The sequence below is a fragment of the Entelurus aequoreus genome, linkage group LG25 (genome assembly GCF_033978785.1).
Source record: "Entelurus aequoreus isolate RoL-2023_Sb linkage group LG25, RoL_Eaeq_v1.1, whole genome shotgun sequence".
Taxonomy (NCBI): Eukaryota; Metazoa; Chordata; class Actinopteri; order Syngnathiformes; family Syngnathidae; genus Entelurus; species Entelurus aequoreus.
In genome coordinates, this window is record NC_084755.1 from 26,719,979 (window position 1) to 26,747,500 (window position 27,522).

The following is a 27,522-nucleotide window of genomic DNA, read 5'->3' on the forward strand; positions in this document are numbered from 1 at the left end:
ATATATATATAATTTTTTTGTCCGGTATTTTATTTTGAAAGACTCCCCAGTTCAGCCCATGCGTCACATTAGCACACTTGATTGAACTTCCTCCATCATTGCGAGCAGTTACAGTAAGCTAGCTAAATGAGTTACAGGGAAACAAGTCAATGGTGGGTTAAGTGTGAGATACTGGCTAAAATAATCAAGATGATTTTTGATTGATATTGAAATTGTGATTATTAACAAATATTCACTCATTTGCCATAGGCGTGCAACGAATAGTCGACACTGTCAACAAATGTTGACAATAACATTTGTCGACTGCAATTATATTTGTCGACAATAATCTTGAAGTCATCACTTGTTTTTCCGGGTGGAAGTGGGTCCGTGCTGCCACTCACATGTAAACAACATGTAAAGTGTGAGAACATTTCCTCTTATTCTGGTTAAAAGCTTGTTTAAGAAGCTCATTTATAAAGTCAACAGCTGAGGGAACAAAGGATCTTGTGTATCTGTTGTTTTTGGCCTTCCTATTACTAGGGGCGTCCCTGCATCCTGAGGGCAAGAGTCTAAACTCTGAGAAGAGATGGTGCTTAGGGTTGACCAGAATGGCCTTTGCCTTCTGGATGACTGGCCTGATAGATCTGGTTCAGGGGGTTCAAGGTAGTGCCTATGGTCTTTTGGCATACCTTGATTATACCACCTAGTCTGCTTTTATTGGCCACACTGAGGTTACCAAACCAGGAAGTGATATAATAAGTAAAAATAGACTCAATACAAGATGAATAGAACATCCTCATCAGTGTCCCATCAACCTGAAAGCCCCTCAGTTTCCTCAAGAAAAACAACCTCTGATTGGCCTTCTTGCAAATACAGTCAGTGTTGGCGTCAAAGGTCAATTTATTGTCCAAAATTGTACCTAGATACTTGTATTCACTGACTATCTCAACAGCAGAGCCATTAATGAGAGTGGGTGCTTTGGCAGGGGGATCACGGCGAAAGTCAATGAGCATCTCCTTCGTTTTATCGCCATTAAGCTCCAGGTACGAATAATCGCACCATTTGATGAAGTTCTCCAGAACTGGACCGTGGTCTGACTCTTTATCCTGCAGAAGGCTGACTATGACCGAGTCGTCGGCAAACTTAATGATGGACCTTGACGGAAGTGTGCTCTGACAATCATTTGTGTACATACAAACAGCAGGGGGGACAGGACGTCCCTTGGGTAATCCTGTGGAGCATAAGCGAGCATCAGACAGTGTGCTGTTAACACGGGTCCTCTGTGATCTTGAAGTGAGAAAGTCCACTAGCCATCATATAGTACCAAAGTCAACATTGGACATATTCAGCATTCTACGAGCCGGAATGTGTGGCTGCATGCAGTCAAACGCAGATGAAAAATCCACAAAGCATAAGCGTGCATGTGTTTTATTTCCATCTAGATGCCCAGCAACAAGGTGTAGTAATGTTGCTGTGGCGTCATCTACACCTTTCCTGGGCTGATAAGCAAACTGTAGTGGATCAATTGCATCCTGGGTCATGATCATTAAACTCTGCTTCACTATGTTCTCGAAGCTTTTCATCACCAGGGAGGTCAATGCCACAGGGCGGTAGTCATTCAGCCCCCTTGGTGATGGGACCATTGCAACAGGTGCTACAACGGACTCCTTCCATAATTTGGGGACACAGTTCTGTGATAAAGACAGTTGGAAGATGTGAGAGAAAATGCCACATAAAAACAGACCACATTCTTGAAGTAGTCAGTCAGGCCCCTGGCTTTTCCTCACATTTGTCTGCTCAAATGTTCTCCAGACATCCATTTCATTCATCTGAATCTGACTGCTCACAGGGGCACCTCTGAATTCAGATAGTTCATTACTGAAATCATGACAATCAAATCTCAAATAAAACTGGTTTATCTCATCTGCTAGTACAGAATCAGGCTTGTGGGGGTTAGGCAGACCTTTTTTGGAGTCTTGCATTCTGACCATGGACTTAATTCCCCTCCAAGCAGAGCGGGAACTACCATTTTTTAGTTCTTCCTCTACCTTATCTTTATACTGTAGCTGGCCATTTTCATCTCTTTTTTGACCAGCTTGTGAGCTTCTCATTGTTTTCCAATATCACCCTGATAAAAAGCCAACTTTTTCAAGTTTAAAGGCCTACTGAAATGATTTTTTAAAATTTAAACGGGGATAGCAGATCCATTCTATGTGTCATACTTGATCATTTCGCGATATTGTCATATTTTTGCTGAAAGGATTTAGTATAGAACAACGACGATAAAGTTCGCAACTTTTGGTCTCTGATAAAAAAAAGCCTTGCCCCTACCGGAAGTAGCGTGACGTAGTCAGTTGTTCGCCTCCTCATATTTTCCTATTGTTTTCAACGCAGCTAGAGCGATTCGGACCGAGAAAGCGACGATTACCCCATTCATTTGAGCGAGGATGAAAGATTTGTGGATGAGGAACGTTAGAGTGACGGACTAGAATGCAGTGCAAGAAATATCTTTTTTCGCTCTGACCGTAACTTAGGTACAAGCTGGCTCATTGGATTCCACACTCTCTCCTTTTTTTATTGTGGATCACGGATTTGTATTTTAAACCACCTCGGATACTATATCCTCTTGAAAATGAGAGTCGACAACGCGAAATGGACATTCACAGTGACTTATCTCCACGACAATACATCGGCGAAGCTCTTTAGCTACTGAGCTAACGTGATAGCATCTGGCTCAAATGCAGATAGAAACAAAATACATAAATCCCTGACTGGAAGGATAGACAGAAGATCAACAATACTATTAAACCATGTACATGTAACTACACGGTTAATCAATCTCAGCCTGGCAAAGCTTAACAATGCTGTTGCTAACGACGCTGAAGCTAACTTAGCAACTTAGCAACCGGACCTCACAGAGCTATGATAAAAACATTAGCGCTCCACCTACGCCAGCCAGCCCTCATCTGCTCATCAACACCCGTGCTCACCTGCGTTTCAGCGATCGACAGAAGGACGAAGGACTTCACCCGATCATCCGTGCGGTTGGCGGCTAGCGTCGGCTAGCGTCGGCTAGCGTCGGCTAGCGTCGGCTAGCGCGTCTGCTATCCAAGTAAGTCCTCCTGGTTGTGTTGCTACAGCCAGCCGCTAATACACCGATCCCACCTACAACTTTCTTCTTTGCAGTCTCTATTGTTCATTACCAAATTGCAAAAGATTCACCAACGCAGATGTCCAGAATACTGTGGAATTATGAGATGAAAACAGAGCTATTTTGTATTGTTTTCAATGGGTTACCGATACTTCTGTTTCACTGGCTACGTCACGCGCATACGTCATCATCCAAAGCCTTTTCAACCGGAAGTTTAGCGGGAAATTTAAAATTGCACTTTATAAGTTAACCCGGCCGTATTGGCATGTGTTACAATGTTAAGATTTCATCATTGATATATAAACTATCAGACTGCGTGGTCGGTAGTAGTGGGTTTCAGTAGGCCTTTAAGGAATTTTTAAGGGATTTGCTAACCCATGGCTTATTATTTAGGTATATTTTAATTATCTTCCAAGGGATAGTTATTTCCTCACAAAATGTAATATAACTTGTCACAGTGTCACTCAAGTCCTTACAAAAGTCTTTAAAAACATCCCAATTGGTCCTGTCATAGCAACCATTTAGTTCACGAATAGAGCCCTCCGTCCACACAGCCACCTCCTTGCACTCCACTTTTCCTCTCTTGAGGGCTGGTTTATACACAGGGGCCAGAAAGATGCTGTTTTGATCAAATGAGCCTAATGGTGCTAGTCCGTAGGATTTGTAGGCGCCTTTTATGGTGCCATAGCACAGGTAGTGTAGATACTCGAAACCGGTTTTCCCGGTTGTTCGATAAGAAAAGAACCGAGTCCTCGGAATCGAATCCCTTTTTGAGAACCGGTACCCGTTATCGAGACCACTATAGTAAAGAAAAAGAGTTGGTTCTTTATTCGAATCCCGTCCCGACCCGAAATGCTCTGTGGGACATCAGAAGAAATTACGTCACGTAACTCAGTCATTAGGCGCAGATAGCCAAAGCAGGAAAACAATGGACCTGAAAAAGCGCTCCAAGGTGTAATGAAGTTTAAAAGAAAAGGTATAATCCAAAGAATAACTTTACTGAGAGATTTGAGCAGGGTAAAAACACATGACGAACACTTTTACGACCAACCGGTAACATAGCAACCAGGCTAGCAACGCACCATACATATATATACAACATATATGACATCTCCCTTTTTTAACTTTTGTTTTTCTTTCCTTGTAAACAAAACAAAATCACACTGTATATGTGTTGTCTGTCTAATTATAAATAATGCAGACGAGGCGTGTTGGCTGAGTTCTTGACGTTTACTTTCACAGGGTGCTCATAACCTCATTCTTAGCTACCGGGTGGCAACGTGCACAACACTTCGGGGCTACTGCGCATGCTCGTCACTCCCGTTGCATGCTGGGTAGTGTAGTTGTTATTTTCCCCAGCTCATAACATCACATATTTCCCCCTATAAAGAAATAATGTTAACTCAATAAAGTGTATTTCTTTTTTTAGCTTTAACTTTTCATTTTTTAGCATTGTAACCACATTTGCAAACAACTTTTCTCTTCATAGAATTTTCTTTCAATAAATAACTAAAGTGCAAAAATGTCAAAGCATCATAACAAACAGTTATGTCAAATAGCAGCAGAAGTGCACTTTTTGGAGAGCTGTATTATTTTCAGTGTTGTGCTCAAGGGACTGATTTTATTTAACACTATATTATTATTTATACACCTATAGTGATCACAGAGATAGGTTGTTTTTGTGTTACTGTATATATTTGTTTTTCTGAAAAATCCCACTTACTATACTTTGGGTAACACCAGTCAATATTTATTTTTTTTATTTTATTTTTTTAGGGGGGTAACAGTCAATATTTATTTATTTATTAGATTTTATTTATTTCTTATATAATAAAAGTGAGCTTTTGTTAAACCAAATATTGTGTGTTTTTTTTCCATATACAACAACCTATCTGGATTCGATAAGAGAATCGATAAGGAATCGGTTCGATAAGAGGATTCGATAATAGGCTCGAACTCGATAATTTCTTATCTAACATCGTCCCTAAGCACAGGTCCAGAATTTTTCCATGCCTAGTTGGGCAGTTTACATACTGGTGAAAGTGACCTAGGGACTTCTTAAGGCTAGATTAATTAAAATATTCCAATAGAAGATGGGGGGCTTCGGGGCTGATGCTTTGAAGACGGTGCACAAGTTTAACAATAGTGGACGTTGCCTCTCCCATATTAGCTCTGGGGTGGATGTAGACAACTGTCATGACCAGCTGTGGGATTTCTTGCTGTAAATAAGACAGCCGCAGTGAGACACTTAAAAGTTCAATGTCGGGGCTACATATAGTTTCCCGCACCGTGACAGTCTTGCACCAGGCTGGGTTCACATACAAGCACATGCCTCCTCCCAGTGTTTTACCTGTCAGCTGTGCGTCTCTGTCGAGCCGAAAAGGCTGCCCGAAACCAGTGATTTCCAGGTCCTGGTTCAAGTAGTGATCCTTTAACCACGCCTCCATTAGTGCAATCACACAAGCGTTCTTGTATTCGGATATACACTTTACATGAGCTTGAAGCTCGTCTACTTTGTTTCTCAGTGATTGTGCGTTACTGAGGATGATGGCGGGAAGGGGTAAGCGGCGTAATCCAAGTCGGCGGAGCCGCTGCCGCACTCCTCCTCTCCGCCCTCGCTTCCTTGTCGAGAACACCCCTCGCACCACCGTGCGCGGCTTCCTCGTACGTTCCGGACTCTCGGTTTGCAGATCTCCGACGGAATGCCAGCTGGCAGGGTCCCGACTTTTGAGCCTCTACAGCAGATCAGAAAGTCACGGCTGTATTGCAGTGAGCGGGGCTGCTGGCTGCTACACACGCTGTCGGTTCTCAGCTGGGACTGTCCCTCGGGCAACACCATGCAGAGCTCCTCCAGAGTCTCTGTTTTGCTTGTAGTCATGTTTAAGTTGGTAGACTACTCGACAATATTCGTACACAAAGCCTGTGCACTCATTAAAAGTTAAGTTAAAGTTCCCATGATTGTCACACACACACTAGGTGTGGCGAAATTATTCTCTGCATTTGACCCATCACCCTTGATCACCACCTGGGAGGTGAGTGGAGCAGTGAGCAATAGCAGGGGCCGCACCCGGGAATCATTTTTGGTGACTTAACCCCCAATTCCAACCCTTGATGCTGAGTGTCAAGCAGGGAGGTAATGGGTCCCATTTTTATAGTCTTTGGAATGAGTTGGCCGGGGTTTGAACTCACGACCTACCAATCTCAGGGCCACTAACCACTAGGCCACTGAGCAGGTAAACACTAGGCCACTGTTAGTTCATTATTTCATTAGTTCATGATGATAACACAAAACACTGATCGCACATGACAGACAGAATAAAACAAAAAAAGGACCAACAAACAGAGCGACTACTTTTGCGTGTCGCTGCTCAAAGGCAGCGCCACATCCGCCGGGTCTCGGTAAGAGTGTTAGCTTCTACCTTGCTAGCGAGCTAAGAGTGAGATGAAGTTGTGTGAAAAATAACTTTTGTTTCATTTTAGCCAAAGTCAGCCAGCTCAACTTTGTCTACATCAAATCAAGTACGTTTTAAAGCAGCCTAATGAAGGTATTAAGATTAAACATATACCGTATTTTTCCGACTATAAGGCGCTCCGGAGTATAAGTCGCACCGGCCGAAAATGCATAATAAAGAAGGAAAAAAACATATATAAGTCGCACTGGAGTATAAGTCGCATTTTTTGGGGAAATTTATTTGATAAAACCCAACACCAATAATAGACATTTGAAAGGCAATTTAAAATAAATAAAGAATAGTGAACAACAGACTGAATAAGTGTACGTTATATGATGCATAAATAACCAACTGAGAACGTGCCTGGTATGTTAACGTAACATATTATGGTAAGAGTCATTTAAATAACTATAACATATAGAACATGCTATACATTTACCAAACAATCTGTCACTCCTAATCGCTAAATCCCATGAAATCTTATAGGTCTATCACTTACGTGAATGAGCTAAATAATAATATTTGATATTTTACGGTAATGTGTTAATAATTTCACACGTAAGTCGTTCCTGAGTATAAATCGCACCCCCGGCCAAACTATGAAAAAAACTGCGACTTATAGTCCAAAAAATACGGTAATCTATTATTAAACAGCCAACATTTTAAGAATTAATCAAATATACAATTTTACAAATTGAGTCTATTAGAGTGCTAAAACTGCCAAGAGTTTAATCAATAATCAATATACCAGTGTGCAGCTTTTTAAACATCACAAAATAGGTTTTTTTCTGAGGAAGTCAGATTGTGTGTGTTGTTTTCTTTGCTGCTATTTTAACAATTGTTTTTTATTTCATAAACAAGGTTCTTTGTTTTTTCAGCACTTTGCCTTTTCTTTCTTTTAAATTGAAACATTAATCATTAACATTTTTGTAACATCTGTATGAGCAGCACTGTTACAGTAAAAATAAATATTTATGAATGAATTAGTCATCTTTGTTGTTTGTAAGCACATACCTAAAGTAACTTAAGCTGCATTTAGAAGTCGGTGTAAAAATTAGAGCCATTAAATATGTGCACGCTTTATTATCCGATTAGTCGACTAATCGTAAAGATAATCGTTGACGTTAGTCCTAATTTGAAAACATCACTATTTTTTTGTTCCACTAAAACACAACTTTTAATATTTTTTAAAAGAAGAACTGGATATAAAGTAGTCAAAAATAATCAACAAATAACAGAATAATGGTTGTACCATCCAAAACTAATGTAAAGTATCAAACAACAGAAGAATAAGTGATTATTACATTTTAACAGAAGTGTATATAGAACATGTTAAAACACAAAATAATATATATTAACAGTAAATTAGCAGGTAATAAGCGGTACAAAATGGATGGATGGATCAATAATAGTTTAAAATGCTAGCTGAATTAGAAGCCTTAGTAACATGTTGTGAAGTGGTTCTATTATGCCTAATAATATATCGCCATATAGATTGTAGGCCAGGGGTGCCCATTACGTCGATGGCGGAGGGTGTGTCAGACCTAAAAATTAGCGACCATTAATCTTTACTAAGACGTCACTTTTGTCACTTGATTGACATTCACGGCACCCATAGGGTTTTGTGAGATGACACTGGCTGCTGCCAGATTTCATTATTAAGAAAAAACGACCGACAGGAAGGCGAGAAACACTTTTTATTTCAACAGACTCTCGCGCCGTACCCGCCGTCACAACTCTAAAGACTGACTGCACAGTTCCTGTCTTCACAATAAAAGCGCTGCTTCCTGCCTGCGCTAGCAAAATAAGAGTCTCAGGCTAGCAAGCTACGGAGTTTGCCGCCAATGTATTTCTTGTAAAGTGTATAAAAAGGAGTATGGAGGCTGGACAAATAAGATGGCAAAAAGCAACCGCTTTCATGTGGTATTGGACAGAAAGGAGGACTTTTTTTCTCCTTCATTTGAAAATGTGGACGTTATCACTACTGTCTGATTCCAATCAATGCAAGTCATCAGAATCAGGTAATACACCGACTTATATTCTTGTCTTCATGAAAGAAAGGAATCTATATGTGTTAAACATGCTTGTATTATCATTAAACACATTTAACTTGTTAACGTCTCTTTCATAAATAAATAAATATAAATTATATATATGTATGAGGTAGACCCCCTCCACTCGGTCAATTAAAAAGTAGCTCGTCTGCAGAAAAGGTGTGGGCACCCCTGACCTATACAAATCGCCTATCCCTAATCCACGTACAACAAACTAATGATAGTTTGATAGAGGTCAAATGTCATAGCAATAATTGCCTGCCTTTGCAAAAAACAAGAAGTGCTCTGACCTCGGCCATGGCCTTCTTGTCTTGGACCTTTCCTGCGCCGAGCAGTCGCAAAATGTTCTTGGCTCCCTCAGCCATGGCGTGCTCCACGCGGTAGTGATGCCACAGCTCCTCCACACGCAGCTCCACCCCACACAGGTCAGGTTTGCCTGGGAAACAAAAGTGGTCTTTAGCCTCACCGACAACCCTCACACTTTCTCACACGCCGTGGCTCATAAACACGTCATAACACACCTGCTCCACCAGAGAATAAGAAGATATAGCAGGAAAGTACGGCACCTTTAGGAGTTCAATGATTTTTCAGTGCTTACTGACTTTTTAAAGTGTGGGAACACACCTGGATAAAAACGGTACAAATAGTTTGGAGACTGTGCCATGAGTGACCTCCTGTATCGCTGACATATTTGACAGGACAGCTCACTTTGTATCGGATGTTCCACATGTGTCCCAAACTGAGCTTTTATTTGATTTGATTATTTGTACATTCTATTTGCATTACAGCTGACGTTCTACACCTTTTTTACTTTGCGGCCCAATTTTCTACTGCAGAGGGCCCCGGGGCCCACTCAAATATTAACACTGAATTAGTAATTTTACTCTTAATTTGAATTGTTTTCGATAATTGTATCTAACCTGCTTAGTGTTTGACAGGGTAAACCTTGTCAAATGATATGAAAACCTGTTAATTTAAGTTAAATACTAATAAAAACTAAAGAAAAATACATTTACATACAATTATGCAGTGCTAAAATAAATACATTCTAACAAGATAAATAATAATAATATATATGTTTCTTTAAAAAAACTGTCTATAAAATGAATGTCCAAATGAAAATACAGCTTCAACACTTTAGTCCTAATTTTTGCGCTTAAAAACTTTAGCTCCAGACTTCTTCTGTTTGTTTGAGGTTGCCATTACCGGTGGTGGAAAAGTGTATTACAACTCAGCTGTGGCCCATACAGACCACAGCTGAGAAACACATATTTGTGGCCCAACAATAGGTTAAGAAACACTGCACTACAGGATCACAATCTATTCTAATGATTCTGTTATGTTTATAATCTATTTCTATATATACACAACCTACTCTATTGAAATGACTATGTAAATACTATTGGGCTACTTCTTTTGGCTAAACCTCTGTACTATATTTCGTCTCATGTGTGGCGGTATGACAATAAAGTTCCCTAAATCCTTGACTCTAATGTCCTTTCAGCCTCTTTTCAAATGTTCTTGTAATCAGACAATATTTAAAGTTAAAGTTAAAGTACCAATGATTGTCACACACACACTAGGTGTGGCGAAATGTGTCCTCTGCATTTGACCGATCCCCTTGTTCACCCCCTGGGAGGTGAGGGGAGCAGTGGGCAGCAGCGGTGCCGAGCCCGGGAATAATTTTTGGTGATTTAACCCCCAATTCCAACCTTTGATGCTGAGTGCCAAGCAGGGAGGTTATGGGTCCCATTTTTATAGTCTTTGGTATGACTCGGCCGGGGTTTGAACTCACAACCTACCGATCTCAGGGCGGACACTCTAACCACTAGGCCCTTTTCGGTATATTCGACGGGATTTTTACTTTATGCACTAAAAAACTCGACTTCCTAGAGTAAGGTGAACATTACCGTATTTTCCAGACTATAGGTGCTACTTTTTTCCTACGCTTCAATCCCAGTGGCTTGTAAAACGGTGCGACTAATTCGTGGATTTTTCTTCGCTAACGGCCATAATGTTTTGTATTCAACAAATAGTTCCCATAGAATACAGACAAAGACACTGACCATGTGTGTTATTGTGTGTGCTATGGTGCCATCATTTGGACGAGTTCGTCGTTGCAGGTGCTGCGGTTTGAACGTTGACAGTATTTCCTTCGGTTTAGTGCCTTGAACCGGAAGTACAAGTGCCGTTCCGTCGTCTAATCGTCCTTAGCGTTTCTACTCGTATAGAGTCCTTATTCGTCAACGTTTGTAAGTTTTACAATACAACTAAAACAATTCATACTCACTAAACAATGCGTGATGTCTGTAGGAGTGTGTTCATTCATATTTGTACATGCTATCGTAATGTCATGAAGGTAGCATTGTTAGCATTAGCTAATATGCTAACACGTTTATGAGTGTCTGTGTTAGCATTATGAATTAGCAATGACATTCTTTTTGTATTGTTTCAGTTTTGTAAACTCACCAAAACGTCACCAAGGAGTTATTGAGTCTGTTTAGCTGATTGGAGAGCTAGCTTGCGGAGCTAGTGGGTCCATCACGATGACTTCTGTTTTGTTTGATCCGCCGTTTTACTGCCATGTTACAGACACCGTTTAAAAACAATTAAAGTATGTAAATAAACATTTACAAAATATTTTTGTGCAAATACCGTATTTTTCGGACTATAAGTCGCAGTTTTTTTCATAGTTGCGACTTATACTCAGGAGCGACTTATGTGTGAAATTATTAACACATTACCGTAAAATATCAAATAATATTATTTAGCTCATTCACGTAAGAGACTAGACGTATAAGATTTCATCGGATTTAGCGATTAGGAGTGACAGATTGTTTGGTAAACATATAGCATGTTCTATATGTTATAGTTATTTGAATGACTCTTACCATAATATGTTACGTTAACATACCAGGCACATTCTCAGTTGGTTATTTATGCGTCATATAATGTACACTTATTCAGCCTGTTGTTCACTATTCTTTATTTATTTTAAATTGCCTTTCAAATGTCTATTCTTGGTGTTGGGTTTTATCAAATAAATTTCCCCCAAAAATGCGACTTATACTCCAGTGCGACTTATATATGTTTTTTTCCTTCTTTATTATGCATTTTCGGCCCGTGCGACTTATACTCCGGAGCGACTTATACTCCGAAAAATATGGTAATTCATTTCACAACGTATATATTACAGTACAGTATTTCCTTCTGTTTAGTGCCTTGAACCGAAAGTACAAGTGCCGTTCCGTCTTCTAATCGTCCATAGCGTTTCTACTCATATGGATTCCTTATTCGTCACTCCAAGCAACGTTTGTAAGTTTTACAATACAACTAAAACAATTCATACTCACTAAACCGTCTCGTGTGGTGTCTGTAGTAATTTACTTAAACAATTCCATGTAATATACCAAAAATATTGTCTGATTACAAGAAAATGAGAAAAGTATGTGAATAAGAAGACATAATGAAGATTGTTGAGCATCCTCTCAGCCTCATGTCTTCCTGCGTCCGTCCTGACCCACCCTGCCTCGTCTCTAACCTCTTCTAAATGAAGCATAGCTCTTATCTGCCGGCCAACATCAAGGGGATGCAGCACATCAATAAAAACTATAACCTATAATGGACGAGGGATATGTCAGCGTGTGTGTTGGACTGCGGACACTGTGAGCTTCTGAAGCAAACATTGATTGGTAACTCATGAAATATGCAGCGTGACAGGTGGGTGAGCGATAGAAGGTAAGGATGAAAAAAAACAACAAAAAGGTACATTGGCTGTCCTCAGAGTGCTCCGTGGCCTGCATGGCCTTGCGAATCTGCATGCGGATGATGTCGATCTTGGTCTTGCTGTCCTGCAGCATCTGCTGGGCCGTCTGGAGAAACTTCTTGTCCTGCGAAGGCGTTCAAAGGAGATACAATGGAGCAGAACATGAAGGTCTGTATGTGTCGTTTCACCAAAAACATACTGCAACATTGATTTGTTGACATTCTACTCTTTTCGAGCTATACTACTGTCAGACAGAGCTGATGCATGCATTGACTACAATGACAATACAGCTAACATCAATATTTATACAAAGTATTTTGTTAGGGGCTGTGGTCGATCCAATCCAGGTTAGTTAATACTGCCGTGCTTTTATTTTGAAGCTTACTTTGTTTGGATTGAACAGGATATCGCAGTGTTGATTCATTTTGTTGCTGTTGCCTTTTAGTGCAACTTAGTTTGGTTCAACATTTGGGCATAAACAAACGGCTCTCAAATTGAACGTAAACAAACGAGATCAACTTTTGGCATGTTGGTCAACATCAACTTAAGCAGGCTGTTTTTTAGCGCTCCACTTAAATGCACTTTGGAGGGGAATTTTGCCCATAATCCGCAAGTCTTTTGCATTTTATGTGCATTCTCAATGGTAAAAAAAAGGGCTACCAAGAGCTGGTTAACAATGCGATCTTTTCCGCCTATAAAGCGCGCCAAAAAAACCTCCAACCGTGACAGTCATGATACGATGTAATAGTTACAGTATTTTTGGTCATTTTAAGCATTATTATACATTTCAGCTCAGGCGACTTCTGTCTAAAACAGAAAAAGGAACATAGAACAGTGAACTATGATGTCTGCTTTCACTGGGCTGTTGCCGACTGATGGGATGGTTGTATCTTTCAGCACTTGTGCTCTCTTTAAGCTGCTAAATTAAGAAGAATGCTCACCCCCCCAGATAAAAATGTTTTATGCTATGGTCTATTTATGAGAGCCAAGTTGAGCGTGTGAATTCATAGTTGACCAACTTCTCGGCTTGGTGCCACAACCTTCTACCCTGCAGGTGAGTTGCACGATATATAACCGAGCATTAACTTTGACCAACTCAAAGGCAAAACAGCAGACGCAGCGGTATTAGCAGCTCAAGCTAGCTAGTAGCTGGCCACTGGCTTATGGTTGGAGGAGCAGTCCGAGCAAGGCCTAATCTAGAAAAGTACAAAACCCAAAGCCAGTGAAGTTGGCACGTTGTGTAATTCGTAATCAAAAACAGAATACATGATTTGCAAATCCTTTTCAGCTTATATTCAATTGAATAGACTGCAAAGACAATATATTTAATGTTCCAACTGAGAAATTAAATTTTTTTTGGAAAATAATCATAAACTTAGAATTTAATGGCAGCAACACATTGCAAAAAAGTTGTCACTGGGGCATTTTCACCACTGTGTTACATGGCCTTTCCTTTTAAATGTTTGGGAACTTTTTGAAGCTTTTCAGGTGGAATTCTTTCCCATTCTTGCTTGATGTACAGTTTAAGTTGTTCAACAGTCCGGGGGTCTCCATTGTGGTATTTTAGGCTTCATAATGCGCCACACATTGTCAATGGGAGACAGGTCTGGACTACAGGCAGGCCAGTCTAGTACCCGCACTCTTTTACTATGAAGCCACACTGATGTCACACGTGGCTTGGCATTGTCTAGTTGAAATAAGCAGGGGCGTCCATGGTAACGTTGCTTGAATGGCAACATATGTTGCTCCAAAACCTGTATGTACCTTTCAGCATTAATGGTGCCTTCACAGATGTGTAAGTTACCCATGCCTTGGGCACTAATACACCCCCATACCATCACAGATGCTGTCTTTTGAACTTTGCACCTATAACAATCCAGGTGGTTCTTTTCCTTTTTGGTCTGGAGGACACAACGTCCACAGTTTCCAAAATCAATTTGAAATGTAGACTTGTCAGAACACAGAACACTTTTACACTTTGCATCAGTACATCTTAGATGAGCTCGGGCCCAGTGAAGCGGGCTGCGTTTCTGGGTGTTGTTGATAAATGGCTTTGGCTTTGCATAGTAGAGTTTTAACTTGCACTTACAAATGTAGCGACAAACTGTAGTTACTGACAGTGGTTTTCTCAAGTGTTCCTGTGCCCATGTAGTGATATCCTTAACACGCTGATCTTGGTTTCTGATGCAGTACCGACTGAGGGATCTAAGGTCACGGGCATTCAATGTTGGTTTTCAGCCTTGCTGCTTACGTGCAGTGGTTTCTCCAGATTATCTGAACCCTTTGATGATATTATGGACCGTAGATGGTGAAATTCCTAAATTCCTTGCAATAGCTGGTTGAGAAATGTTGTTCTTAAAGAATTTGCTAACGCATTGGTTGACAAAGTGGTGACCCTCGCCCCATCCTTGTTTGTGAATGACTGAGCATTTCATGGAAGCTGCTTTTAAACCCAATCATGGCATCCACCTGTTCCCAATTCAAATAAGTGTTTGATGAATATTCCTTAACTTTTTCAGTCTTTTTTGCCACTTGTGCCAGCTTTTTTGAAACGTGTTGCATGCATCAAATTCCAAAGGAGCTAATATTTGCAAAAAACAACGCTTTCCAGTTCGAACATTAAATATCTTGTCTTTGCAGTCTATTCAATTGAACATAGGTTGAAAAAGATTTGCAAATCATTGTGTTCTGTTTTTATTTACCATTTACACAACGTGCCAACTTCACTGGTTTTGGGTTTTGTACTTCCTCAGTGTTCCCGCATTCAATAACAATGTTGCTATAGCTTGGTTGAATATGTAAATACAGCATTGTTGGATATTTTTGGAGGGTTTCGCTATTTAGGATGCACATAAAAAGGAAAGACGTGTCTTCTCACATAAGAATTGTGAATGATGGGCAAAATGACAAGAAAAAAAAAGTGCAGTTTTCCTTGTTGTAGTTCAAAAATTATTACCTTTGTAGCTCCGTTTGCGTAAATGGGAATCATATTCTCTGCCCCCTGTTTGACCTTCAGCTCGATGTTGAGCTGACGTTCCAGCGCTGCGATGCGGCGCTGGTTGGCGGAAGGGCGACTGACCGAGCCTGGAGACTTTGGAGCATCTGTAGTGAGAAGAGGTCAGCAGGTCAAGAACACAACATCTCAAAGATAAATGAGAGTCAAATATTCGTCACATCTTTTTTCATCTTGTCTACGACCTACAGCAGGGGTGTCCAAACTTTTTGATTTGGGGGCCACATTGGGCTGGAAAAATTTGGTCGAGGGCCAACACTATATATATATATATATATATATATATATATATATATATATATATATATATATATATATATATATATATATATATATATATATATGTATGTATGTATGTATGTATGTATGTATGTATATACAGTATATATAAATATATACATACACACACACATGCATAAATATATATATATATATATATATATATATATATATATATATATATATATATACACACACATGTATAAATATATATGTATATATATATACACCTGTATGTATATATGTATGTATGTATATATATATATATATTGTATATGTATGTATGTATATATATATATATTGTATATATATATATATATATATATATATATATATATATATATATATATATATATATATACACACATGTATGTATGTATGTATGTATGTATGTATGTATGTATGTATGTATGTATATATATATATATATATATATATATATATATATATATATATACGTACATACATACATACATACATACATATATATATATATATATATATATATATATATATATATATATATACACATACATACATACATACATATATATATTCATATATATATACATATATATACACATATATATACACATATATACTGCATATATACTGCATGTATATATATATATATATACATACATACATACATACATACATACATACATACATACATACATATATATATATATATATATATATATATATATATATATATATATATATATATATATATATATATATATATATATATATATATATATATATATATATATATATATAGTTTTGTAGTCAATAAGAAATATCAAGCAGCTAAAATGCGCCAAACATGGATAAGTGTTGAGTGTTTTGCATTTTTCCCATCATGCTTTGTAAAGGATTTAAAATGGTGTAATTTTGAATTTTTTTATGGTGATTGCCTGATTGGACACTTTTTATAATATCCACAAAGTTTAGTGACCATGTCGGTAAACATTTTGTGTTGGTTGGAGTTTTTTTTTTCTCCACCATGACCAGGGAAGGTTGTTTGCATTAGGTCGTATAAGTAAATGCAAGTTGACCAACTTTTGCGAGAACAACTTTATTGCACTTCATCTTCAACTCCGGCCTCATCAATAACTTGTCCACATTGGTGAGACTTTGACGCGAGTGATGTCAAAAGACAACAGCGGGACGTAGCATTGGATATTTGGCGCGACACTTCAGGCTCGCTGAGACTGTTATCGGATATCAGCTATCAACAGCTGTCCGGACACAGTGGATATGAACCCTCTTGATTCAAGATGCACTTCGTCTTTGACATCAATAGCACAATTTTGGCATGAGCGATGTAGAATAATAGCGCAGGACACACTTTGCTAACAAGACGGATTGCTAACGACAAAATTAATTGTGACTGCTGACCAAGGTTTTGCAAAACAACACACGCAGCACATGAAAACCCTGTTCCAACTAATCCAGGATGTGACAAAGTATTTCCATGTCATGGCTGTGTTGTAGTGGCCGGGTGACAGCCATAGCAATGATGCTTGGAGGATCCCCTGACTAATCTACAGTAGAATGCACAAGGCTATTATATTGGGTGAAAGGAGTGGAAAGGTGACAACATGGGTGTAATTCCATGTTTAGAGGGCTGTAATTATGTTAAAAATCTAGAGTATTTAGAAGGTCGTACACCAGAGGTGTCCAAACTACGGTTCGCAACAAAGCACGGCCCACCGGCATCTTCACTTTGGTCCGCGAGACATCATGAGTTTATTGAAGAACCTGTTTCCAAATCAACTAATTGCTGCAAATTAGCCACCATCTTGTGGACAATGTGTGTTAATCCATTACTTTAGCTTTATAAACACAGCACAGCATGTACCTATACGACCCAACCCAAACAACCTGTCAGGCCTGCTACTGACAGTTTGAGCATGTTTTTGTTTTCCTGTGTTCTGTGTTTTTTCCTGTCCAGCGCTCTTATTTTGGTTTCTGCTTCCTATCTCTGTCCTGAGCGCAGCCTCCCTCATCTGTCTCTAGACACACCTGTTACCTGTTGCCAATCAGGCTTCGTTATAAGCACACAGGGCTCGATCATTCTACTTGTTTCCTGCTGCCAATAAATATACTTTTACATGCGAGCTCTGCATCCTCGGGGTCACGCTGCAAGCAACGCTCACCACACCGTGGCACAACCTTCCCTACTCATGGCGCAAAAAAAAAAAGCAACCAAAACAAAAAGTCAACACACAACACAACACAGCCTGCTCACTGAATTTTGTTAAAAAAGTCATAAGAAATAAAAAATTACACCCCTTTAAATCCACTACAAAGCATGATGGGAAAAATGCAAAACACTCTCCATACTTATCCATGTTTTGTGTATTTTAGCTGCTTGATATTTCTGATTGATTGCAAAACTTTAAGGAGGTCGTCACGGAAGTAAACAATGTAGGAGTCGACTTTCACAAACTATCTAGTTATGTTCATTATTAATTATATATCGATTATATTAATATACAATGTACACAAATATATGTATAGGTATATTGACTAAGTCGAGGGGATCTACCTCATTCAAAAATATAATTTATATTTATTTATTTATGAAAGATATGTTTTTGTTAACAAGTTAAATGTGTTTAATGATAATACAAGCATGTTTAACACATATAGATTCCTTTCTTTCATGAAGACAAGAATATAAGTTGGTGTATTACCTGATTCTGATGACTTGCATTGATTGGAATCAGACAGTAGTGATGATAACGTCCACATTTTCAAATGGAGGAGAAAAAAAGTCCTCCTTTCTGTCCAATACCACATGAAAGTGGTTGCTTTTTGCCATCTTATTTGTCCAGCTTCCATACTCCTTTTTATACACTTTACAAGAAATACATTGGCGGCAAACTCCGTAGCTTGCTAGCTTGTGTGCGCTAGCTTTCTGAGACTCTCATTTTGTTAGCGCAGGCAGGATAAAGCAGCGCCTTTATTGTGAAGATCAAATAAAAACATAAAAAAATAAAAATAAAAATAATCAAAAATAAAATATCTGACAATTTATTTGCTGTAAATAAGGCAACAACAAAAATAAGGCAACAAGAACTTCTCTTTTGTAAAGTAAATCTGTACATGGGCATCTACATCTGAGAAGCTGGACAGGACAAAAAATAAAAAATAAAAATAATAATAATAATAATAATTGCCGCAAATTAGCCACCATCTTGTGGACAATGTGTCCATTAATTTTGCTTTATGCACAGCATTTATCTATATGACCCAATCCAAACAACCTGTCAGGCCTGCTACTGACAGTCGGTCTTTATAGAGTTTTGACGGCAGGTACGGCGCGAGAGACTGTTGAAATAAAAAGTGTTTCTCGCCTTCCTGTCGGTCATTTTTTGGTCATGTATGTACAAACCCCGTTTCCATATGAGTTGGGTAATTGTGTTAGATGTAAATATAAACGGAATACAATGATTTGCAAATCATTTTCAACCCATATTCAGTTGAATATGCTACAAAGACAACATATTTGATGTTCAAACTGATAAACTTTTTTTTTTTGCAAATAATCATTGACTTTAGAATTTGATGCCAGCAACACGTGACAAAGAAGTTGGGAAAGGTGGCAATAAATACTGATAAAGTTGAGGAATGCTCATCAAACACTTATTTGGAACATCCCACAGGTGAACAGGCAAATTGGGAACAGGTGGGTGCCATGATTGGGTATAAAAGTAGATTCCATGAAATGCTCAGTCATTCACAAACAAGGATGGGGCGAGGGTCACCACTTTGTCAACAAATGCGTGAGCAAATGGTTGAACAATTTAAGAAATCCTTTCTCAACCAGCTATTGCAAAGAATTTTAGGGATTTCACCATCTACGGTCCGTAATATCATCAGAGGGTTCAGAGAATCTGGAGAAATCACTGCACGTAAGCAGCTAAGCCCGTGACCTTCGATCCCTCAGGCTGTACTGCATCAACAAGCGACATCAGTGCGTAAAGGCTATCACCACATGGGCTCAGGGACACTTCAGAAACCCACTGTCAGTAACTACAGTTGGTCGCTACATCTGTAAGTGTAAGTTAAAACTCTCCTATGCAAGGCGAAAACTGTTTATCAACAACACCCAGAAACGCTGTCGGCTTCGCTGGGCCTGAGCATATCTAAGATGGACTGATACAAAGTGGAAAAGTGTTCTGTGGTCTGCCGAGTCCACATTTCAAATTGTTTTTGGAAACTGTGGATGTCGTGTCCTCCGGACCAAAGAGTAAAAGAACCATTAGGATTGTTAGAGATGCAAAGTTGAAAAGCCAGCATCTGTGATGGTATGGGGGTGTGTTAGTGCCCAAATGGTAAATGGTTGTACTTGTATAGCGCTTTTCTACCCCTTTTTAAGGAGCCCAAAGCGCTTTGACAGTATTTCCACATTCACCCATTCACACACACATTCACACACTGATGGCGGGAGCTGCCATGCAAGGCGCTAACCAGGACCCATCAGGAGCAAGGGTGAAGTGTCTTGCCCAAGGACACAACGGACGTGACTAGGATGGTAGAAGGTGGGGATTGAACCAGTAACCCTCAGATTGCTGGCACGGCCACTCTCCCAACTTCGCCACGCCGTCCCCCAAGACATGGGTAACTTACACATCTGTGAAGGCGCCATTAATGCTGAAAGGTACATACAGGTTTTGGAGCAACATATGTTGCCATCCAAGCAACGTTACCATGGACGCCCCTGCTTATTTCAGCAAGACAATGCCAAGCCACGTGTTACATCAACGTGGCTTCATAGTAAAAGAGTGCGGGTACTAGACTGGCCTGCCTGTAGTCCAGACCTGTCTCCCATTGAAAATGTGTGGCGCATTATGAAGCCTAAAATACCACAGCGGAGACCCCCGGACTGTTGAACAACTTAAGCTGTACATCAAGCAAGAATGGGAAAGAATTCCACATGAGAAGCTTAAAAAATGTGTCTCCTCAGTTCCCAAACATTTACTGAGTGTTGTTAAAAGGAAAGGCCATGTAACACAGTGGTGAACATGCCCTTTCCCAACTGCTTTGGCACATGTTGCAGCCATGAAATTCTAAGTTAATTATTATTTGCAAAAAAAAAAAAAGTTTGAGTTTGAACATCAAATATCTTGTCTTTGTAGTGCATTCAATTGAATATGAGTTGAAAAGGATTTGCAAATCATTGTATTCCGTTTATATTTACATCTAACACAATTTCCCAACTCATATGGAAACGGGGGGTTTGTATGTATATATATATATATATATATATATATATATATATATATATATATATATATATATATATATATATATATATACACACACACACACATATGTACAAATATATGTACTGTATGTACATATATATATATATATATATATACACTAGGGTTGTGAACGATAAACCGATGCGACCGAGTATTCGATTCAACAAGTGAGCGATTAGATTGCATCAGTAGCAGACTCCTCAATCAATGCGAATAATCCATGAATTCCTAGCTGAATCGGTTATAGAGTCACGGATCGGTTATCGCGAGACTTTGCATGGGTTGGCTAGATTACAATATGCGTCAGCGTCTCTAAAACAACGCGAGAGCTGAAGCTACCCGCCAAACGCGGTAGCCGCCTAGCTGGTATTAGCACGAGTGATAAACAAGAGACAACACGGAAAATGAATGTGGAGGAGAACGAAAGCGTCAGTCTGACCGAAGGTGATAATGGACCGAGAAAGATTTTCAACGCATTGGGGAGACAGAAATCCAAAGTGTGGAAAGTTTTTGGGATTTATAAGAAGGAAGGGAAGCTCGACAGAGGCCATGCTATTTGTAAATTGTGTCGAGCATCGTTGACGTACACTGGCAGCACTACAAATCTCGACCAGCATGCAAAGAGGAAACACGGCCAAGAGTATGGTGAGTTAAAACCCCGTGCCAACGAGCAGGAGTGTGGCATCTGAACGTGTGTTCAGTACTGCGGGAGACATTGTTTCCACAAAACGTAGTCTGCTCAAACATGGGCATGTGGATCAGTTGATTTTCCTTAAAAAAAATCTGCCCTCCAAAAAAACAGAGGACAGTGATGATGAAAATGCACAGGCATAGTGTAAGTGAACTACTGTTTTTTGACCTGGGAAACGGTACCTCACACACAGTAGTTTGATTTCTCTTTTTACATATGTATTTATTTTCTCTATTCTTTTACACAAAGCACTTGTCACTGTGCTCATTGTTGCCACATTTTGAAATGTGTTATAGGTGTGTAACTTGTTTACATTGTAATGTTGCACCTTTGTTACCTACCTCTAGTGTTCAAAACACTATATGCTCAGGTTGAAATATTAAATCTTTGTTACCTACCTCTAGTGTTCAAAACTATGCTCAGGCTGAAATATTGCACTTTGTTGTTACTATTCTGTGCTACTTTTACCTCTGGAGTTTCCATCCTACAATTCAGCCAGACTTTTTTTGGTCCATGTCTAAAAATAAATACATTGACATGTGATTTTGTTGTTCTTTTTTTTTTGCCAGTGCCATAAAGCCACAATGCTTGGGGATTTGAAGTCTTGAATATTAACCGTCAAATCGAATCGTATCGTCCGGAATCGAATCCAATCGAATCGGTCTGTAATAAAAGGATATCGTTTTTGAATCGAATCGTAACCTGTGTATCTAGATGCATATCGATTCGTTTATCAGAGAGAGATGTGCAACCTTAATATACACACACATATATACAAATATATGTACTGTATGTATATACATGTATAATTAATTCTAGCCTATACTATAGACTACATACACTACAGTTCAAAAGTTTGGGGTCACCCAAACAATTTTGTGCAATAGCCTTCATTTCTAAGAACAAGAATAGACTGTCGAGTTTCAGATGAAAGTTCTCTTTTTCTGGCCGTTTTGAGCGTTTAATTAACCCCAAAAATGTGATGCTCCAGAAACTCAATCTGCTCAAAGGAAGGTCAGTTTTGTAGCTTCTGTAACGAGCTAAACTGTTTTCAGATGTGTGAACATGATTGCACAAGGGTTTTCTAATCATCAATTAGCCTTCTGAGCCAATGAGCAAACACATTGTACCATTAGAACACTGGAGTGATAGTTGCTGGAAATGGGCCTCTATACACCTATGTAGATATTGCACCAAAAACCAGACATTTGCAGCTAGAATAGTCATTTACCCCATTAGCAATGTATAGAGGGTATTTCTTTAAAGTTAAGACTAGTTTAAAGTTATCTTCATTGAAAAGTACAGTGCTTTTCCTTCAAAAATATGGACATTTCAATGTGACCCCAAACTTTTGAACGGTAGTGTATATAGTTACTTTACATTCAGGCTTTCAGCCCCCAGACAATTTTTTTTAGCCCAATGCAGCCCCCAAATGAAAAAGTTTGGACACGCCTGCCGTAAACAGGTTGCTCTATACATGAAAATATTGTAATAATAATCCTACTACTAAAATGTGCTAATCGGTACCAATTGATCGCGATAAACAAGGGACGGCTGTATTTAGGAATGACAACATTAAAAAAACATCCCAGATGTGTGGTTCACGTACCGTCATTCTCGCTGTGACTCTTGACAACAATGTGGGCGTCCAACTCCTGCAGCTGAGCCTGCAGATGTTCCAGCTTGCGTTTGGAGCTGCGGAGCTGCGAGTCCACCTGCTGGGCGTTTCTCTTGTCGGTGGTCGCCCGCCGTAAATTCTCTGCGCCTTCCTTGATCTTCAGCTCCTTGCGGATCTCCCTGCGGATCCTCTCGCGGTGCTCATGCAGGCATCGCTGCACGCCGGAGTCGGACAGGTCCGAGTTCTGGTCCAAGCCCAGTTGCTGCAGCACCGACAGCCCGCCCGGGTCACTCTGAAGTGGCACAATGGGTATGAATAATAGACATTACTGTTACACTGCACAAAGATGGCCGTCCTGCAAAGTTCTGCAAGAATGTACACCTTCATTTGGAATAAAAAGAAAAAGTGACTTGCGACAAATCTTACAACATTTTCTGGTAATGGAAAATATTGGAAAGTGTCACATTAAAGCATGAGCACTGCTGTTCTCATAGAGCAGAGGTGCCCAAAGTGAAACATCATGAGTTTATTAAAGAACCGTACCTACATTGCATTCATTTTCACAGTCTAACAACTTTGATGGTGCTATTGTGTTGCCATCTAGTGGACAACGTGAGTAAATCAGGTCAATGACCTTTAATTATGCGCTGAATATATGTATGCGCATCATTTACTTATATGACCCAATGCAAACAACCTTACCTAGTCATGGTGCAAGAAAAAAAAAAAAAAAAACACTACCTGCTTACTGAACTTTGTGGACATTATAAAAAACATCCATGCACCATAAAAAAATCAAAATGACATCCATTGCAATGCAAAACAGTCTCCACACTGGGGTTGTCCCGATACAAATGTTTTGGTACCGGTGCCAGTACCAAAATGTATTTCGATACCGATACCGGTACCAAAATGTATTTTGATACTTTTCTAAATAGAGGGGACCATAAAAAAATTGCATTATAGGCTTTATTTTAACAAAAAAATCTTAGGGTACATTAAACATATGTTTATTATTGCAATTTTGTCCTTAAATAAAATAATGAACATACTAGACACCTTGTCTTTTAGTAGTAAGTAAACAAATAAAGACTCCTAATTTATTCTGCTAACGTATGCAGTAACATACGGTGTCATTTATCATTCTATTATTTTATCAAAATTATGAGGGACATCTGTACTAATTGATTATTAATCCACTGGTTCATTTACTGTTAATATCTGCTTATTTTCTGTATCAACATTTTCCATCTACACTTCTGTGAAAAAGTAACAATCACTTATTCTTCTGTTGTTTGATACTTTACCATAGTTTTGGATGATACCACAAAATTAGGTATCAATCTGATACCAAGTAGTTACAGGATCATACATTGGTCATATTCAAAGTCCTCATGTGTCCAGGGAGTTTATGAATATAATGTGAATTTAAAAGAAAAAAGATTTTTTGACGCTAAAAAATATCGATGTAATCATAGTAGTATCGACTAGATATGCTATTGTACTTGGTATCATTACAGTGGATGTCAGGTGTAGATCCACACATGGCATTTGTTTACATTGTGACGCCAGTGAGCTACGGTGTGTAGTGAAGCATGTTTAGCTATTCCTAGTCCTCCAGTGATAATGATACATTATTTGTCGCCATTGAGGCGAGGATTAGTGATTTAGAAGTAGCTAAAACACTGCCGACTGCGGATGGATGTTAGCTGCTAGCTAGCTAGCATGTCTTAAAGCACCTCTTCCTGAGGGTGTTTCAGTGTTATAACTTCACCTTTATCTTTAGTCTTAAGCCAAAATGCGTCCATTCTCCCTTTTCTGTCTACACACTGTGTCTGCTTCTTAGTACTCTGTGTGTGTGCGCTGCCCAACATGCTCCTCTTTTTATAAAACCAGCAATGTCATGACGTGACGACGACGCGCCGTCATGCCTGTAAAAAAAAAAATATGGCGAACCGGTACTTTTTAAACAGAGTATAGTATCGTTTTGGATTCATTAGTACCGCGATACTATACTAGTACCGGTATACTGTACAACCCTACTCCACACTTATCCATCTTTGGCCCATTTTAGCTGCGTGATATTTCTGATTGATCACAAAACTTTAAAGAGGTCATCACGGAAGTCGAACTTTCACAAACTCTTAATATACAATTATATTAGTGACGTTTTTTTCCCACTGTTGACGTCAGCGGATATCTCCATATATGGTTAAGACTTATCTAAAGAACTTTGTGCGAGTCCGCCATTGTAGTCTGACGCTGTATTCATAAGCTCCCTATTTTTCGCTATTCTCTTGTTATGGTGCAGACTGGCTTGTATATGCACATGCATCGCCGTTTCTAAAACAGAGTAGTGTATAGTTCAAACTTATATCGGTCAGTAGACTCGCTAATGAAGCGCAAAAAACTACAAAATGGCTGACAGGAAAAGACGACGTCCAAGTCTCCTAAAGAGACGATCAGAAAATGGCTTGAAAACATAATTTATGCTACATTTTAACCAAAGAACCACCATTACGTTTTATGTAAGAAGAAAATCATAATTCTAATAGATACATAAACATTTTTTTAGAACAAACAGTATCAATAATAATAATGTTGTATTATTGCTGTTGAACTTCCATGTTTTTCTGTAATTTTTTAAATATGACATTCACCATAATTATTATTTCTGAGGGAAAATAGGGGGTCAATGTTAAACGACAAGTTGTGTAATTTTGTAAAATCAAGTATAAACATTTTTAATAAATTTATATTAATAAATAATAATACATCTTAAACAGTTTTTTTTAGATATATGTATGTTGTAGGGTTGTACGGTATAGCGGTAATAGTATAGTACTGCGATACTAATGAATCATATTCGGTACTATACCGCCTCTAAAAAGTACCGGCCCCCCGTCGTGTCGTTGCTGGTTTTACAAGCAGATGACCATGTTGGGCAGCGCACACACACGGAGTACTTACAAGCAGACACAGTGTGTAGACAGAAAAGGGAGAACGGACGAATTTTGCCTTAAAAACTAAAGATAAAGGTGAAATTATAACACTGAAACGCCCTCAGGAAGAGGTGCTTTAAGACATGGCTAACTAGCTAGCGGCTAACGTCCATCCGCAGTTTGCAGTGCTAAAGCTACTTCTGAATCACTAATCCTCGCCTCCGTGGCGACAAATAAAGTACGTTTCTTACAAGTATCATTATCACTGCAGGACGAGGAATAGCTAAACATGAATCACTACACACCGAAGCTCACCGGCGTCACCGCTAATGACGCCGTTCCTGAATGCTATGAGTGGATCTACAACTGACATCCACTGTAATGATACCAAGTACAAGGGCATATTTAGTCGCTAGTACTATGATTACATCGATATTTTTTAGCATCATAAAATCTTCCTTAGTTAAAAAAAAATGTATATTATCTTTATAAACTCAGGAAATAGGTCCCTGGACACTTGAGGACTTTGAATATGACCAATGTATGATCCTGTAACTACTTGGTATCGGATCGATACCTAAATTTGTGGTATCATCCAAAACTAATGTAAAGTATCAAACAACAGAAGAATAAGTGATTATTACATTTTAACAGAAGTGTAGTTAGAACATGTTAAAAGAGAAAGTAAGCAGATATTAACAGTAAATGAACAAGTATATTAATAATTCATTTTCTACCACGTGTCCCTCATAATGTTGACAAAATAATAGAATGATAAATAACACAATATGTTACTGCATATGTCAGCAGACTAATTAGGAGTCTTTGTTTGTTTACTTACTACTAAAAGACAAGTTGTCTTGTTCACTATTTTATTTAAGGACAAAATTGCAATAAGAAACATAATTAATGTACCCTCAGATTTTTTGTTAAAATAAAGACAATAATGCAATTTATTGTGGTCCCCTTTCTTTAGAAAAGTTCCGAAAAGTATCGAAATACATTTTGGTACCGGTACTGGGACTATTAGTATGTTGTTTCTCTTTTTTTTTTAAGCTGTATTTTTTACATATCTTAAAGTCTCCTGTTGTTTTTTTCTTCTGTTTTAGTTCACGTAAAGCGTCTTTGAGTATTTAGAAAAGCGCTATATAAACTTTTTAATTTATTTTATTTTTATTGTATTATTATATCAATAATTATTTTGAATCAAACAATTGATTTTTAAATAATTGCAAAAAATATTGTTTTTTTTTCTTATCGATTCTGGAAAAAAATGAATCAGTTTAAAATCG

At 38.7% G+C, this 27,522-nt stretch overlaps 1 protein-coding gene across 5 annotated transcripts in view; it reads right to left on the reverse strand.

Moving 5' to 3' along the window:
* LOC133642751 (serine/threonine-protein kinase N1-like) overlaps positions 1-27,522 on the reverse strand; it is a 141,681-nt gene that overhangs the window by 37,933 nt on the left and 76,226 nt on the right. For all 5 annotated transcript variants that reach the window (XM_062037116.1, XM_062037117.1, XM_062037115.1 and 2 more), the window contains exons 2-5: positions 23,280-23,580; positions 15,362-15,507; positions 12,409-12,529; positions 8,930-9,075 (exon numbers count right to left, since the gene is read on the reverse strand). In XM_062037116.1, coding sequence (XP_061893100.1) covers positions 8,930-9,075; positions 12,409-12,529; positions 15,362-15,507; positions 23,280-23,580 — 714 coding nt within the window. The remainder of the gene's footprint in view (positions 1-8,929; positions 9,076-12,408; positions 12,530-15,361; positions 15,508-23,279; positions 23,581-27,522) is intronic.